The sequence below is a fragment of the Henckelia pumila genome, chromosome 4 (genome assembly GCF_033568475.1).
Source record: "Henckelia pumila isolate YLH828 chromosome 4, ASM3356847v2, whole genome shotgun sequence".
NCBI lineage: Eukaryota > Viridiplantae > Streptophyta > Magnoliopsida > Lamiales > Gesneriaceae > Henckelia > Henckelia pumila.
Window position 1 is genome coordinate 5,250,704 of NC_133123.1, and position 19,354 is coordinate 5,270,057.

The 19,354-nt window shown below is 34.0% G+C and overlaps 1 protein-coding gene across 1 annotated transcript; it reads left to right on the top strand.

Annotated features, from left to right (window-relative positions):
• The first annotated feature begins 14,136 nt into the window (after nt 1-14,136).
• LOC140865325 (uncharacterized) lies at nt 14,137-18,643 on the top strand. Its single transcript, XM_073269929.1, has 7 exons — nt 14,137-14,505; nt 14,718-14,789; nt 15,282-15,449; nt 15,972-16,142; nt 16,364-16,573; nt 17,231-17,319; nt 17,736-18,643. Exons 1-7 carry the CDS (start codon nt 14,421-14,423, stop codon nt 18,420-18,422), a joined length of 1,482 nt encoding a protein of 493 aa, XP_073126030.1. The 5' UTR covers nt 14,137-14,420; the 3' UTR covers nt 18,423-18,643.
• The last annotated feature ends 711 nt before the right edge of the window (nt 18,644-19,354 follow it).

Consider the following 19,354-nt stretch of genomic DNA (forward strand, 5'->3'; position numbering starts at 1 on the left):
TGCCGTCGCTTCAGGAGGTGGCTCCCATACCGAGATAACCGTGGATACGCCGGACCCATATCGATGGAAGTCCATCCACTAACAGGATAGGGTACAACCCTACTAACAGACATCTCGAAAGAGATACAGCAAGATGCAAATGAATGCAGCATAAATCAATGACATATAAATCATGCAGTCACATAATACATGCATACTCAGTCAGGATATCTCGAACAGTACTTTCGTACCTCAAAACAGTGCAAGCTCTACCAACTCTAGGTCCACGCCTATAGTCTGCTCTACACTGCCAAATGATACTACTATCATTAAAGTGCTCTAAAAGCCTTAACTAAGCTATTGCATACTCCTAAATATTTATAGGGAGCAAAAGCTATACCTTCGTCCGTCGTTAGCCCTTTGATGTCGATGCCTCCAGAACTTGGGCACCACTCCGCTACGACTACCGAACGTCTAGACGACTCCCGGTTCAAGCCTAGGAAGGCTAGAACAAATCGAATATGACTAGAAATAGAGAGGATATCCGGAATTGGCAAGGAGAAATGAAGTCTCGGCCTTCTATTTATAGACAACGATCGGAACTTTCGATCCCTGATCGGAACGTCCGAACCTCGATCGGAACGTCCGATCCTGCCATCGGAGCTTCCGAAGATCCTGATCTGCCACGTGTCAAAATATCACTTGTTGACTCCGGATAGGGGTGATCGGAGCCTCCGCTCCTGATCGGAGCTTCCGATCCAACCACACGTCATGCCTGACGTAAAATCGATCGGTGCCTCCGATCGCTCATCGGAGCTTCCGATCCCGATCGGAGCTTCCGATCGTCCCTTCGGAGCTTCCGATCCGTCCAATCCCCAATTTATTTAATTAGCATTAATCCTTTAATTACTCAATTAGGGTACGGGCTACTACACACTGGGAAGATTTCTTCATTAAAATGACAATCAGCAAAGCGTGCTGTAAACACATCGCATGTCTGAGGCTCAAGATATCGAATGATTGATGGACTATCATAACCGATATAAATACCGATTTTTCTTTGTGGACCCATTTTTTATCGTTGAGGTGGTGCAATAGGCACATACACCATACATCCAAAAATTTTCAGATGAGAGATATTTGGTTCTTTACCAAATGCAAGTTGCAATGGGGAAAATTTATGATATGCACTTGGTCTGATGCGAATTAATGCCGCAGCATGTAAAATTGCATGTCCCCATATAGAAATAGGGAGTTTTGTTTTCATAATCATTGGTCTAGCAATCAGTTGTAGACGTTTAATCAATTATTCAGCTAATCCATTTTGCGTATGAACATGAGCTACAGGATGTTCAACAGTGATTTCCATTGACATACAATAATCATTGAAAGTATGGGATGTAAATTCTCCAGCATTATCAAGTCTTATTTTCTTGATTATATAATCGGGAAATTGATTTTGCAATTTTATTATTTGAGCCATCAATCTTGCAAATGCCACATTCTGAGTTGACAATAAGCATACATGTGACCATCTGCTAGAGGCATCGATCAATACCATAAAGTATCGAAATGGTCCACATGGTGGATGAATTGGCCCATAAATATCACCCTGAATACGTTCAAGAAATATGGGTGATTCAGTTTGGATTTTAGCTGGCGATGGTCTTATAATAAGTTTTCCAAGAGAACATGCTTTACATTGAAACTTATTATTCTGAAAGATTTTCTGGTCTTTCAATGGATGACCATGCGTATTTTCAATAATTCTTCGCATCATTATTTAACCAGGATGTCCCAATCGATCATGCCAATTGGTTAATATTGAAGAACTATTAACCACCATATTTGATTCGATTGGCCTTATATGTGTATAATGCAATCCAATAGGGAGCATTGATAATTTTTCAACCACATATTTCTTTCCTGATTTATATGTGGTAAGACACATATATTTCTGATTTCCATCAGTTATCGTCTCAGTATCATATCCATGAGAATATATGTCATTAAAACTCAACAAATTTCTTTTCGATTGTGGTGAATATAAAGCATCATTTATCAGAAATTTTGTACCATTTGGTAACAAAAATTGTGCTTTACCACAACCTTCAATCAAGTCTACAGAACCTGATATGATATTCACCATTGCTTTTGTTGGTTTTATTTCCAAGAAATATCTTTTATCTCGCAGAATAGTGTGCGTTGTACCACTATCTGGTATGCAAATTTTCATGATATTATTTCCATGTTTGCTCATAGCATTTTCATATCAAACTTCACAAAAATATAATAAAGAAAAATCAAGGATAATATATATATGAAAATATATCATGTTTCATAAGAATGCATGAAAAATATAGCATGTTACATTCTAGTCCCACCAATATATTAATCAATGTTCTCGAAATCATTTGAAAAAATCGGCAGCATTGAAATAAGTTGAACCACTTAAATGGTTACTGATTTCAACAAAATTGATCTCTTTTTCTTTCCCCTTTATCGATACTTTAAAGAGCTTGCATAAGTGCTCAGGGGTACATGACCAATTTCTTGGAGTGCCACATTTATAATAAGCACTCTCATATCTTTTTGAATGATTTTTATTTTCACTCATATTTTCATGCTGCCCTTTTGGGTGGTTCGTGACGTTCTTTTGAGATTAGTTATTGAAGTAACTATCTCGATTATTTTCATATCCACGGCCGTAACCACGACCGCGATCATTTTTACATCCACGTTCATGACCACATCCACTTCCTCGACCACGACCAAAATCTTGTTTATGCCTTTGATTTTGGTTTTCATTTTTCATTACGACATTTGCTTCAGGAAATGTCGTTGATCCAGTGGGTCGGGATTGATGATTTCTTATTAACAATTCGTTGTTCTTTTCTAGTGATATCGAGAGCAACGAATTTAATTTTTGCCAAATTTGACATGATGGTACTAGAAAAACAACATTGCATTTTATTAGTTAATTTCCATTAATATGAAAATACAAAATAATGGATAAACGACGAGTACAAGTATGTTTAAAAATAGATAAAATGTGTGCGGTGGAAAATCGCTTGTGAGTACAAGACTCGTGAGCATGATGATCATAGCCGTTATGGAAAAATAGCCTTATAAATGCCATCATCTTTATCTTCGAAAAATCGAGAAAATATTTTGAGAGAAAGAATGAATTTTGGTGTGATTGAAAATGAGTTTGAGTGAACATATTTATAGGCAAAAAAATAGCCGTTTTGTGATCGTTGGGGGTAAGAAAAAAATTGAGTATGTGTTGAATAAAATTTGTGATAATGATGCAATGCATATAATGATAATCATAATTAAATAATTATGTATATCATATCACATTATTATAAGATTGGTTTCGTAGACAACCTTTTATATAATATTGTGAAATTATACCAATATAGTTAGTATAAAGTCAGGTATAGTATATCATACCACATTATTATAATATCGGTGTCGTAGACAACCTTTTATATAATAACACGAGATTATACGAATATGGTTAGTATATATGTAACGACCCACTGTATCAAGACGGGTCTTTTCAGCGTGCTTATGTCCTCACTCACACGCACCCTGAGAAACTTTCCAGGGGGTCACCCATCCTATAATTTCCCCAAGTCAAGCACGCTTAACTTTGGAGTTCTTAAGTGATGAGCTTCCGAAAAGAAGATGTACCTTCTTGATATGAGCAATACATATGAAATCTTTTAAACCCTCCTCAACTATGTAGTCCCATACCTACACAGCCTCAGAATTCCCTCTCATTCCGGCACGGGATCGGTTCATTCATGTCTCCCTCCACCTAGAAGCCTACCAGGAGCCGCTCATTGTCCGTGCAACCTCTTGGCACCGGCGATCACTCCCTGCCTCTTCAGCCCCGGGCGTCACATGCCCACCAGCTTCCGCTTGGTTCGTCCCCGAACCATACCGTACTAAGAGAGGTCGGCTTTGATACCATTTGTAACGACCCACTGTATCAAAACGGGTCTTTTCAGCGTGCTTATGTCCTCACTCACACGCACCCTGAGAAACTTCCCAGGGGGTCACCCATCCTATAATTGCCCCAAGTCAAGCACGCTTATCTTTGGAGTTCTTAAGTGATGAGCTTCCGACCCTGAGAAACTTCCCAGGGGGTCACCCATCCTATAATTGCCCCAAGTCAAGCACGCTTAACTTTGGAGTTCTTAAGTGATGAGCTTCCGAAAAGAAGATGTACCTTCTTGATATGAGCAATACATATGAAATCTTTTAAACCCTCCTCAACTATGTAGTCCCATACCTACACAGCCTCAGAATTCCCTCTCATTCCGGCACGGGATCGGTTCATTCATGTCTCACTCCACCTAGAACCAGGAGCCGCTCATTGTCCGTGCAACCTCTTGGCACCGGCGATCACTTCCTGCCTCTTCAGCCCCGGGCGTCACATGCCCACCAGCTTCCGCTTGGTTCGTCCCCGAACCATACCGTACTAAGAGAGGTCGGCTTTGATACCATTTGTAACGACCCACTGTATCAAGACGGGTCTTTTCAGCGTGCTTATGTCCTCACTCACACGCACCCTGAGAAACTTCCCAGGGGGTCACCCATCCTATAATTGCCCCAAGTCAAGCACGCTTAACTTTGAAGTTCTTAAGTGATGAGCTTCCGAAAAGAAGATGTACCTTCTTGATATGAGCAATACATATGAAATCTTTTAAACCCTCCTCAACTATGTAGTCCCATACCTACACAGCCTCAGAATTCCCTCTCATTCCGGCACGGGATCGGTTCATTCATGTCTCCCTCCACCTAGAAGCCTACCAGGAGCCGCTCATTGTCCGTGCAACCTCTTGGCACCGGCGATCACTCCCTGCCTCTTCAGCCCCGGGCGTCACAATATAAATACACAATAATTTATATCATATCACGTTATTATAAGGTCAGTGTCATAGACAACCTTTTATATAATAACATGAAATTATATATTGATACAGTTAATATATATACATAATAAATATATATCACGTTATTGTTTAAAAACCTTAGAGACTTTTATACTTGTCGTATCCCTTACCGGGAGTATGGGATGTCGTCTTAACATCCTCCCAGAATTTATAATAAGTTTTTTTAAAAAAACATAACATGATATTATATATTAAATATATACACAATAAAAATATATAAACAGTAAAATAAAAATTCTTACATGTTGAATATTTTTATCTTCTCTTTGTGTTTTGGAGCGTCGGAAATTTTCGAGCGATCGTGCTGATAACGTGTTGTGAAAAAGTAAAAATTTATGGTAAAAAGTAAAAACTCCAAAACTCAAAATATATCAAACTCTACACTTCACAATATTTTTCTCTCAATTCAATTGTATTTTTCATCACAAATGAAGACCTATTTATAGATCCACATTTGAGATTAGTCCAAAAATAAATACATCATCATCTACATCATCACACACTAATTTTCCACATTTTACAACTCAATATTCAACATTCAACATTCAATATAATATTAATAATAATAATATTTTTCAACATATTCTTCTTTCTCACTTTGTTATTATTCGTGACTTTTTTGAAATTTCACCTTATAACTCGTGGTCTTACGCATGTTTATTTATTCATTAAATTAACAACTATTTAATTTGTATCTTACAAACATAGCGACTGGAAATATGTAAATATATTGCAAATAATGAATACCAATAACAAAACATGAAAACTCATGTAAATCGTATTACGATTTAATTTGTAAAGACGGATCTTTTATCTATCTCGATCTACAAAAAAATATTGCTTTGATGTTCAAATATTACTTACATTAATTTGAATATAGATCGAGTTGATCCATCTCACATATATAACTCCGCGAGAATATCTTAAAAAAGACCTATTAATTTTTTAAAAACAAAACACAAACAAACAAAGAATACCAATCAATTATCAATTTATCGTATGAATGTGATTATCAAGAAATCTCTAGAACTTGGGGACTGTGTGAATGCCGTTGGGAGAATTAATGACTATAGGGCCGGTTTCTAAAATCTCGTCATTGATTTCTTACATTTGTCAAAGAGAAAAGGAAGAAAGGGGAGGATATCATCTGTTTGTTGTACTTGTTTTTAAATCGTTCTACACTTTCTTTAAATAAAGTTTTGTTTTTTTTTCATAAATTATTAAAAAATTAAATACATTAAACACTCGTATATACATATTATGGATGAACGAAATACAATTAATAATTAACAAAAAATTCTATTTTTTTATTTTCAAAACAATAGACAATAAATTGTAACAAATAATGGTAAACACGAAAAATGATTAAAACAATATGTTGATGATTTTTAAATTAAAAAAAGATATATAGATTAATATATAGGACGTTTTCACCATGAATGATTCTATTTTCTTCATGCATAGTGTTTAATGTCATTCAATTTTTAATAATTTATGCAAATTAAATGAGACTAGTTTAAGTAAAGTGTATCACGGTTTTGGAGCAAGAGCAACCGAGCAACAAGTGTATCAGACAAATTATTCATACCGGGGAGAAAGAGATAAAGAATGACGAGTCAGTTATATATTCTTCCATCTAAAAATTAATTTTTTTTAAATTCAAATTATGGTTTCAATATTTTACCAAAAATTCCACTTCGATGGTAAAGTTCAATATTGAATTACTATCTCAAATAATGGCGTGCTTAAAACATCTAACAATAAGTGCTTTTAGATATTTTTTTTTACAAATTTATTAAAAAAAATTCATAATCACTTATTTTTAAAATTTATAAACACATATAAAAATAAGTTATTCTAGATATTTTATTTATAAATTTATTTAAAAAATTTATAATCACTTATTTTTAAAAAATTACTATAGGAAAAAAGCCATTTTAAAATGTTGAAAGGTCACACAATAAAGTATTAGTGCCTCTATCTATTGCAAAAGGATACGTTTGCATTAAACTATTGTATCACTGCATGGAGACATCCATCTATGTGCACGCATTATTTTGAGTCATACACCAATATAATAAATAAACATCACATATTTAAAAAGAAGAAAAGTGTTATTTATATTCTAATTTTCGTGAATGCACTTTATATTTGATTTTTTACCTCAAGTTGACAATAATATTTTTTAAGTAATTGTTTTTATGTTTAACAAATTATAATCAATTATCTTGATTACCAAAATAATTATTATATACTTAAATTTGTCAATATCCTTAATGCACTATCAAATACATTATGAATTAAGTTAATTGTTGTTATTTTTGCTTGAATCTTAATTTTCTTTTTATTTCCATTTTCCCAAAACAAGTGACATTACATCTGAAACGACCCTAACTCTATAATAAATAAATATGCGGAATTTTTTTTTTTTTTTTATTTACTTACTAAATAAAATATGTACATATATGCCCATACATATATGCACAGAATAAAAATATTTAAAATGAATAAACAATTAAATACTTAAATAAAAATGCATTCTTAAAAATATAATAAATATCTGAGTCAAACATTAATTAAAAATATACTGCATAAGTAAATAAAAGTTTGCATGCACTGAAAAAATTAAATAAATATTCTAGACCCTCAATCACTGAAAATAATAAAAATGTATCATGCTGACAAGAACAATCACATGCATAGCGACTCAGAATATTTCACGGTCACGGGGCCACTGCATGCATGCTCATACGTCCTCGCCTCCGGTGGGTACAATGTCATCCTCAACGTACTCACCTGCACCATACCAGTGTAGTGAGCCTAGAGGCCCAACATGCTAACATAACAAGGGTTTAAAATAATTTAAACCAATTTAATACTAATACATACATATACATGAATGAGCATGCTTAAAAATTACATAACATAACTTACTTAAATAAACATAATACATAACATAATACATAACAATATTGAGCAATTTATTTTCTAACATAGCATGGTTGTATCCGTAGTGTAACCTTAAATCATACATTAAATACTGATCAGCGTGGAAACCTACGTACGTGGCCGGTGACGAATCACCTCTTAAATTGGCAGTAAACTGCCCTTCAATCATATGGGGACGAATCCCCCTTAAATTGTCACACTACTTCAACTTCCAACATAAAATATTTTTATTGCTCAACTTAAACATTAAATCATGCATAAAATATTATTTCATGAATGCATGTACTTGAATAAAATGTGTGTCCATCATATATATTTAATTTAATTTCTTATTAACATATAAATATTAAAATAACTCAAATGCATAAAAATAATTAAATATATAATCAGGACACATGCAAATTTTCTCATGGATGGTCCTGGACTGCTGGCCCTAACACTCAAGCCCATTAACTTAAAACTGGCCCATTAACATACTTAAGCCCATTATTTCAAACTTTAAGCCCAAATAATTATTCTAAGCCCAATTAAATTAATAAAGCCCATTAAAATTACACTAAGCCCAATAACACTTAAACTGGCCCATTGGGCCCAAAAACCCAAAGACTGGCCCATTAACTTTTATGGGCCCAAAAGTCCATAAAATAAATGGACTAACTTAATTAAAATTTTAAAAGTCCAAATAAAATTATTTGGGAGTCCAAATAATTTTATTTCGACTTATTTGACTCAAAAACACATAAATTTGTAAAATACTTTAAAAATAAAATACTCGAGCCCGGCCCACCAAACTCGGACCCGGACTCACTAACCCGACCCACTACCTAACCGACCCGACCCGGACCACTCAGACCCGACCCAGACCCCTAACCTAGCCCAACCCGATCCCCCCTCTCCCATAGCCTCTCGGCCGTGAGCAGCAGGCCCTCTTGGCCTGCTGCCGGCCGGCTCCGGCCGCCCCTGGCCGGAGCGCCGCCGCCCGGACGTAGCCCACGTCCGGGCGGACCTAGCCTGACCAGGCCCCAGCCCCATGCACGACCAAACCAAGTTCCCGAAGCCACCCCTTCCGAAACCCTAAACTGTGACCTCCTGGGGCCGATTTGATGTAGCTCGGTCATAGCTCCCTTTCCAGCCTGAACCGTCCGACTCCAACCGACCCTAAGGCTCCCTAAGACCCTCTTGACCGAACCCTCAGCCCTGAACCAGTCCATGACATCAAACAAAATCGTGAACCATGGATATGCACGCAAACCACAAAACTTCAACCGATTTTTCTGAAAAGTAATGAAAGAAATTCGATGTCTACACATTCCATATAATATACCACTGATATCGTACAAAAAAATGGGAAAGAAACATGCCTTTCACCGATTTATGGAGTTTAGAAGCGTGTACGACGGACTTCGGGACGACGGGACGACGACGGGGTGTCTTGGCTGCTTGGAACCTTCGAAAAAGCTATGGAGTCACCTTGGCTTGAGGAAGAAGATGAAGATGAAGATGGGAGAATGGGGGTGGTGTCGGCTGATGCTTGGGAAGGAGGAAGGGGTCGGCTAGTAGGTTTAGGTTTTAGTTTAATTAGGAAATAGGGTAATTAATTATATAATTAAGGATATAACATATATATAAAATATAACTTAATTAAAATTCTAAAAGAAACCTTTAAAATCTGAAACATAAAATAAAATCTCGAAATATAATTTTTGGGGAATTTTAAAAATAGTAAAAAGTCAATATTTTGGCTAATTTTTGAATAAAAAGGACTCCTAAAATTATATAAAATTAAATACTTAAAATTTTGAGATAATAAAACTCAAAATAATATTTTAAGGCTCTAATAAGGCTCATAAAATAATTTGGGTGGAAAGTTGTCATCTCGTCCGTCCACGGTCCCGTCTACGCGATTAAATAATAAAAATACTAAAAATCATAAAAATCACTAATTATGGGTTAAATGCTTAAAAATAAATTAAATCATGCATAAATAATTCACATAATTATTTAACCCATAAATCATAAATTTAAATAATTAAATATCCTAATTATGCAGGCGGATTTATGTAATTAAAAATACCGGGTGTTACAACATCCATATCATTTACTCTTTTATCGTTACTTTTAAAATTAAGCTTATTTTTTGTAATTAAAAACAATAATTTTTTTTGTTAATCATAATATCTTATAAAAGGGATATGTATGCTAATGAATTTTTTATTTAATTATGTATCAATTTTATAGTTGTGTATAAAATCTAATTTTCAAAATAAAAAGTAATTAAGATATACAGAAATTAATTTTAACCCAAATTAAACTTTAAGAAAATTGACGAATCAAATTTGTATGCCTCGATATATATTATGATGTTTTTTGTACAGATAATCGACCAATATTTTGTATATACCTCCACTAAAACCTGCGATAAAATAAAAAATAATCTTAACATTTAAAGATTAAAGTTTGAATTTTTGTTATTTTTTGCTTTTTTGATCCGATATGTTTGTCACTTTGCGATTTCGGTCCTCTATATTTTCATATTCCAGTTTTAGTACTCCGTTATCTTTTTTTTTTTTTTTTTTTTCAAATTTGGTATTATTTTTCGATGTAGCGGTGATGTGACACGAATGCCGTGCTGATGTGGATTTGATGTGTGTAGTGTCACGTAAGCATTTTTTTTAAAAAAATATTAAAATTACAAAAATCGGAACATGCATGACTAAAACTAAAATATGAAAACATAGAGGACCGAAATTATAAAGTGACAAATATGCTTGACTCAAATAGCAATTTTCCTTTTTATATTTTATTCATAAAATTTAAATAAAAAAAATAGAGTGTTATTAATATTTTTTGGAATAAGTCAATTCACATAACAAATCAAGGCGTGGAAGAAATAACATAGCCACCATTATTTAATTATTAATGTCGTCTTGTTTTAAAAAATATCGTGATGCTTTATAAAACGATATCTGCCCAGATTTTTTTTTATATAAAGACAATTAATATTTATCCTCATTCAGAGAATGGGTGATATATATGATGTAATGTTGAAAAAAAAAAGTTGTTATTATAATATTGTTGAATAAATGGTCTCGCTTTATGTCAATATTGTCATGTAATTTTAGATATACAAAAAGCTTTTCCGTGGCATTCGAGTTAGCGAAACTAATAAATATTTGATCTATGATCATGAGTTTTTATAAATCAATCTCAAGTTCAAGTTCAAGTTATGAAAATACACAGACACAGTTTAATTCAAGCAATCTAAACGGTTTGATTATATATACAGATCAAATTTGGCCATATTTATTTTAATAAAAATAAATCTTCATGATATTTTAATTTGTGATGTACCTGTTAAATTAGGAAGAAAGTTGAGAGCACCAAAACATATGCATTAGTATTTGACGACAGTAGGCATGTTAATTCGCGAGAGCATATTTGTGGCACACCAGAACCATTAGTCAAGAGTCATTTTTGAAACCGACGCTTTCAATTTGGCTTTAACTATCGTCAACTCTTCCCATTTTGTAGAAGCAGTTCTAATTTTTTATTTTTTTTTTTTATCGTCAACCAAACCAGCGTAACCAGACTCAAATTTGGTCGTTTGTTCTGTTTGAAGATCTACAAATCACGTCCCAAATCATGCATCCAATTGTTCGTATTTTTACACATAGACGTAATTAATTATATATTGTTGGCGTGACAAATCATGAAATATTAAATCTATCATTGGGGTAATACTCATATGCTAGTTTGAAATCTAGTCACATGTTCATGGTTTTCATCTCTAATGTGTGCCAAGATTTTAGGGATTTTTTTCATCTTTAATGTGTGCCAAGATTTTAGGGATTTTTGCCCTCTATTTTTTGTTTCAAAATGTAACCTTTAACATTTTTAAAAAAGGAAGACATAATTAAATTGTAGACGGTAGACCACTATCTATGTATTTTTGCTTGTTTGTTTTTTTATAAGAGCGATACATATATGAATATTGCAATTAAATGTTGAGAATAAATTCATGACCATGGCTGCGGCCTCGATCGTGTCACGTATATATAGTAAAATAATTCGATTCGCATGATGAAGTTCAGTTCTAGTCAATTGAGTGTCCCAAGGGACTCAATAATTGTGTGACCATTTATAATTTATACCAATAATGCAGAGGATTTGGATCAAACTTAATATTAATTAATAATCTTGTATTGGAATTTAATTATGATCATTAATTCTAAACTCTTTATTAAAACTCAAAAAATATTTTTTGACCTAAAATTTAAGCTTTTTAATACACAAAACTCAAATGAAAACCGTCTTACAAGTCAATTTTGTGAAACAAATGCCCTATCTAATTAAATCCATTAAAAAATTTATCTTTATATAAAAAAATTCAAAATTGTTACTTTTTACTGCAAATATAGCAGATCGATATATATCACACACACATAAATATATATATATATATATATATATATATATATATATATATATTCGTGATACAATTTCACAAAAAGTATGTCTGTCGTGAAATGGTATTCGTGAGACGGGTCAACTTTACCCATATTTATAATAAAAATAATACTTTTAATATAACAAATAATATTTTTTTCACCGATGGTGACCCCAATAATAGCTTCGTCTCATAAAAATTTTTGTTATTTACAAGAAAATTACTGATACATATAGAAATGTGTCCGTGGTCTATAGACTATAAAAACTCACAAACGACGTCATCATTATCATCTGTATCAATTACAATATTATAATGAAATGTGGCTTTCGAATAATCGTCGTGATATTATCATCTGTATCTATTACTATATTACAATGAAAGATGACTTTTGAAAAACCATTTGATATGTTCATGCGATCTACCATGATCATTGATCACCCCATCTTTTTATATCAATGAGTTTTCTTCAAGCCAAGGGGCAAAATGTTTATTTTGTATTTGTTAGTTTCAAAACGTGGGAGAGGAAGTAAAAAAAGAAAAATAACTTTTAGGTGTATAAACCAGAAGTGATGATTCAAAGAAGAACAACTGTTTTTTCAGAAATATCATATTATTTTTTTGACAAATTTTTTTTTTGACAGAAATCGAACTTGACATCTACGTAACGTACGTTCATACAGAAGCTAATATTATTATTATTATTGACATTACGATAGCAGATTAAATTATTTTAGTTGTCCAAATGAGTAATTAATATTGCTTAATTATTATTTCATCCATCCTAATTATATATAGTTCATTTTTTTGTCCTAAACTTCCAAATAAGGCATGTACTATATTTAATATTGTTTTATACATTTTACTAATATGCTTTTACTTAATTTGCGATCTGGAAATTAAATAATTATTGGAAATATAACGAAACATTTATATAATCGCTCATTGAATAAGAATAAAATCGAAACGTTGTTTACATAATTAAAATTTTCAATCAATTTCTTAATACACGTGGGAAAAAACTGTGATGGAGATAGCACGCGACTTGTGAGGTAGGTGTTACATTCAATTTGTTTAATAAAAAAAAAAAGAAAAAGAAAAAGAAAGAAGCTATTTGATAATGTATTGTACTTGTCAACATTTGTTGTGGCTCACTTAAAACTCTCATGTCTTTCTTTCTGTTTTTCCCCTTTTCCTTTTTTTATAAAAAAAAATAAACCTATTGTGTATCATTCATTGATTTAATTTTTTTTTAATAGAGCACCATCTAATTTGATAGATATGATCCAATTTGACTATATTTCGGGACTAAATTAACCCAATTACTCTATCGTCCAATGTTTTTAATTATTTATTGATACACTTTATTAATATCCATAAATTCCAAAAATCGCATGCTCTCGTAGCTAAACGTACGTTATCTACAATCGCATGCTTTCGTTCTCTATAGTTTTTATTAGGTAAGTACTGACTTGAGCATAAGAGTGTCTTAATTGAAAAATCCCGACTTCATTCACTTTGCTTTATGATATATGTAATAAAACGTGAATTTAAATTATTTACCTTTTTTTTTAATGATAAACGTTTTTTAGATTATAATCCTTTTATCTCATGTGGCCCGGACTATTTGATCTTGCATCTTTAGTTGGGTCTGACTTTATTTGGGCTCATTTATGAATTATAATTCCTAGAAAACATTTTGGGCCAACTTTGTGCCTTGGGCTTAATCGAAAGTTCTTGTTTGTTATCTCATCAGCGGAAGTGTGGCACAGTACGAACTGACAGCAGATTTTGTACTGTTCCCCGAAAGATGCACTTTCTGTGCTGTATTTTTCGAAAAAGAGAAATAGAAAGCACTGAAACAAAAAAAAGAAGAAGAAGAGAGCTGTTCCCATCGAATTCGAAGTAATGTGTGAAACTTTCCAAACCAACACCCAAATCATGATGGGTTCCAGCTAAATGCAGGATTAATCTGTTGTCTGTAATCTCCGTAATTTACTTCCTAAGAGAAAATCTAAGCGGTCGCTTTTTCGAGCTCTTTTAACATTTGTTTGAAGCTTTAATCTGGGTGAAAAGTTATGGGGTCTGCTATTCTTTTTTGCTTTTCTTTAGCCTCCATTGTTGTCTTCGTGATTCAGTTCCAAGCTCATGCTGCTCCCGCGGGTACGGAATTTGACCCACGTTTCTTTTTTCTTTAGCTTTGATTTGGGTTTGCGTTTCTTAGTGGGAAATCGTTTGTTTACTGAATTTGGAGAATGAAGTTTGAACCTCTTGATTTTAGTGATTTTTGGTGGGATCTTAACGTGTTTATGATGGGTTCGGTGTGGTGGATTGGTTGATTATTATTTTTATTTGGTTTTTATGTAATATTTCAGGGCCATTGATAAAGCATTTGTCCTCTATTGTGAAATGGACCAAGTCGTCATCCAAAACACAACACCAATCAGGTAAAACCATCGGTGCCGATGTTTTTTTTTTTTTTGCTTGTTTTTTAAAATTTTATAATTCTTATTTACATAGTTAAACAATATCTAGGGCCATTGTTCTATTTTCAGTCTCTGCGTTGCATACGGGCATTTAAAAAAAACGCATATTGACATTAGGAAGAATTTTGTCAAACTGTGCTTGGACATGGAGGAGCATAAACTGGGGATTGTGAAGATAATTGTAATGGTTACTTGAAAGCATGAGCATAAACTAAGGTTTTTAGAGGCAAATCCTGATTGAAAACCTATAGTCTATAGATAGTTTTTCTTTGTGGGATTCCACCATCGTTGAAACAAGAGATTATTATTAAATTTTGTTTAATAATAAAAGGATTCTCCATTTATTGTATGGTTGGAATGGGACTTCTCTTGTTCGATATCATAAATGCTAGTTAAAAGGTAAATATTATGTTTGTATTTGTACATTGTCAGTTTATTTTTGTCTTTATGCAGATGCCAGTGTGCTTCAATTTGAAGATGGATATCTGGTTGAGACAGTTGTCGAAGGGAGCGAGCTTGGGGTTGTGCCATACTCCATCCGAGTTTCACAAGACGGAGAGCTCTTCGCTGTGGATGCTGTTAATAACAACATCATGCGGATTACACCACCACTATCCCAATGTGAGTGAACCTCTCTTGCCCTTATTGCAAACTTAGAAAACTCTGGACCCTATCCTAGATAAGGAAAGGAGACAGCTTCTGTGTCTTATAAAATTTCATCTCTGAGAAGCTGACGGCTCATTGTCTTTTGCGGTTGTTGTGGATGTACATACGAGGAGAAGGGTAGTTTATTCTTTTGTATGGTTGCCTTCTCATTCCAAGGTTGACTGCATCAACACCCTATCGAGTAGACATTACGGAAGTACTACTGATGTTGGTTATAAAAAAATTCTTTTCAGACTCTTGATGCAATTTTTTGCCTGCTATTCTCATTTTCTTTCATCGCATATAGAATTGCCCTTGGGATTTACCTGAAACAAGGGCTGTGTATTGCACCTGTGTGAATAGTTTTTATACGACATTGATAAATGAGAATAGTTCTTGAACCAAATCTTTACCTTCCCTTGAAAAATTATCGAACAGTTTGTGTCACGTGATTCTTGCTATCTTAGTTTCATGGATCTATTTTTCAATTGAATGCAGATAGCAGAGCAAGATTGGTTGCGGGATCATTTCAGGGTCACACTGGCCATGTGGATGGAAAACCAAGTGATGCTCGTTTCCATCATCCAAAAGGAGTTGCTATTGACGATAAAGGGAATGTTTATGTTGCCGATACGTCAAATCTCGCCATTAGGAAGATTGGAGAAGCAGGTTTATGCGATGTCGAGTTATTACCTGAGTTTTTTAGGTTTTCTTTTTTTCAGATAAAAAAATTCGGGTAAAAGGAGAACCCATTTGGGATCGGGAGATCACCTGAGTTTGTTAAAGTTGAATGTTTAGCAACTATTGTGGTTGAAGTTTTATGTTATAAGATTGCTTCTGAAAGAAAATCAATAGGCCTTAAGCAAAGCTAAGTGGGACTGTTTCTACAGGTGTGACAACTATTGCTGGAGGAAAATCAAATGTTGCAGGATACAGGGATGGACCAAGTGAAGATGCAAAATTCTCAAATGACTTTGATGTCTTATATGTCAGGCCTAGTTGTTCTTTGTTAGTTATTGACAGAGGTAATGCCGCTCTTCGCCAAATCTCCCTGAATAAGGAAGACTGTGATTACGAGAACAGCTCTGTTTCAACTACAGGTGTGTGGAATACTTCCTAATATTTGTGAGCCCAAGCGTTCTTGGTTTTTTTTTTTTTGGGGCAGAATCAATTTGTTATATTCTCTCTACATTAAGTTTAATTCGATGTCTGTTGTATTCTCTCTTTGGAAAGTACAATGAAGGACGAACTACTGCAATGGCAGAGCCAAATGGGGGTGGGAAGGGCCAGGAAGTAGTAACCCCCTACCTCTTGATATTTTCAAGATTCATTTTTAAATATCATGTGTATGAAAATATCATTTCATCACTTAATGTTATTCGAATTACTGAGTCACTGTCATAATACTAGTAGTGGACAAGTTCATACCATAGACGGCCTTTACTTATCAAAGCTGCCAAGTGTGGAGAAGGATACAGGAAAGTTAAATTTAGAGTCGTCATATAAATTTTTTTTTTGTCAAGATGCTTGCAAATAACTAGGTGTATGTATCATGATACCAGCATTATGCTGCATACCAGATAGAAATAGCTTGTGTAAAAAGGACAGATTTATGTTGGAAGGAGGTGTTAAATGTAGTTAGGAAAAGAACATATTTCTTCAAGTTGTACTTACTATCATCAAGTAAGTTGTTTCTAGGGTTTTTTTTGTTGTTGTAAATTGTGCACAAAAAATTCTGACAATAGTGTTTCATGCAGATATTTTGATGCTTGTGGGTGCTATCCTAGTTGGGTACACTTCATGTATGCTTCAACGAGGATTTGGCTCCTCAATATTTTCCAGGATGGTACATTCTTTAATTCTCCCTTTGCTTTCCACTTATACTTGTTTATTAGAATAGGATAAGAAACGGTTTCTCATATATTCTTGTTATTCTTCTCTAAGTTGTGATGGTTTTAGCCCCATCTTCTCCTCTGCCTAATGAAGCATTCATCTTTCGTAGGATAAATAAATGGCTTGATGGAGTATTGGTTACATTTTTATGAATTATGGTTTGTTGAAGGTTTAGTGTCCATCGCTATTCACTATATATTTTCAAGAAAATGATTTTGAAGCCCGTCTGACAGCTGTCTAACTAAGTTATCGAGTTTTACTTTTCTGGGGACATGAATTTATACTTCAACCATGAGTTTTCTCTCCATATAGAGGTATATCAGTTGGCCTTGTTTGCATCTGAATCTGTCAGTTTACATATAATCGCAGCCGGGGACTAGTGGAACCACACTTGAAGAGCAATCAGCAAGCAAGGAATTGCCAACCCCTGTTGCCGTGCCTGTGAAAGATGAACAAGAAGCCGGATGGCCGTCTTTTGGACAGTTGGTGTGGGACCTGTCCAAACTTGCCCTGGAAGCACTAGGTGGCATTTTTGTTCAATTCAATCCTTTACTCTTGAAACGAAATAATTCCAAAAGAAACCTTACTCCATTGAAAGACACTCTTATCATGCCTGAAGATGAGGCCGAGCAACCTTTAGCTCGGAAACAGAGAACTCCAACTCCCCTTTCTGAAACCAGGCAGACTCATGCTCCAATGCCTAGTGAAAGATTTTCAGAAGCAAAACCTAGTGAAAGATTTTCAGAAGCAAAGCCTCCTAAAACTCGCTCCACAAGCTTAAAAGATCCAAATTCATCAAGCAAGCACAGATCTTCAAGGAGACAAGAATATGCTGAGTTTTATGGATCAAGTGAGGTTCCACAGTATGGACAAGTCAGGTCCAAGAGCCAGAAAGAGAAGTCAAAGCATCGTGTGCGAGAGAAAGGTGTAGAGACGAATTTTGGAGCATCTGCGTTGGAATCGAAGCCTGCTGAAATCAATGCAACCACCTATGAACGTACAAAGTATGATCCTTTTCATCTCAGGAGCAAATATGGAGATTCATATCGTTATTAATACAGATTGTTGTATAAGCCTAGCCACTTTCCAACCATCTAATACCAGGAAGCGCTACATCTTCTGGACTTTGCATTGGGAAAAACAAATGTTTCAAGTGCACCTCAGATGTTTGTTCAAGATTTCTTTGTTCTTCCTGTAATGGCTATGTACCTTATATCCTGATACCTGTTTTTACTATGACTTTAGGTTAAAGAATAGTTACGAGAGTTTCATTTTGACCAGTTCAGTTTCTTGTAAATCTTGTGCCCTGGTCATGACAATCCCTCGTGAAAGCTTAACCTAACAAATAGCAGCATTTTTTCCAGTTTAACATTTAAAATGTGGTGATAGAGGTTCAGTCTGCTCTCATAAGTTGGTACTTAGAGAACTCATAAATTCAAGAACCGGAGATTTAAGAAACGGAAATTTTCAATTTTCTCAAATAGAAAACTAAATTCTATGAGACGGTCTAGTAGCTCAATTTTGTGAAACGAATATTCCACTTGAATATTATTTTTTATGTCAAAAGATATCGTTTTTCATTATATGGATTTGTGCTAACCTTCTCATAGATAAGGTTCGTAAGATCGTTTCATGAAATATCAAATACCTACTCGACTTATGACAAAAAAAGATTACTTGTATTAATTAGACCATTGTCATCGAATATTTTTTTCATTCTAATTTAGCATCTTAAAATACACAACTCAAAATTTAGCATCTTAAAATACACAACTCAATATCGTAAATCCGACTTCGTTGAGCTGAGATTTCTTATCAAACAGAAGTGGCACGTTACTTATATTATTTAATACAAATACAACATTACGTCGACAACATAATTCGTTTGCTTCACAAGCTTCTCAAATTCAACCGAGACGGATAGATAAGATTAACAATTGTTATCACGAGAGTGAAACATGACAGCCAACCAACTACTCCACAACAAG

Coding starts and splice junctions, on each gene's coding strand:
- LOC140865325 (XM_073269929.1), top strand. CDS start 14,421: ATGGGGTCTGCTATTCTTTTTTGCTTTTCTTTAGCCTCCATTGTTGTC. Junction 15,450..15,971: donor TACACCACCACTATCCCAAT/GTGAGTGAACCT, acceptor AATTGAATGCAG/ATAGCAGAGCAAGATTGGTT. Junction 16,143..16,363: donor TAGGAAGATTGGAGAAGCAG/GTTTATGCGATG, acceptor CTGTTTCTACAG/GTGTGACAACTATTGCTGGA.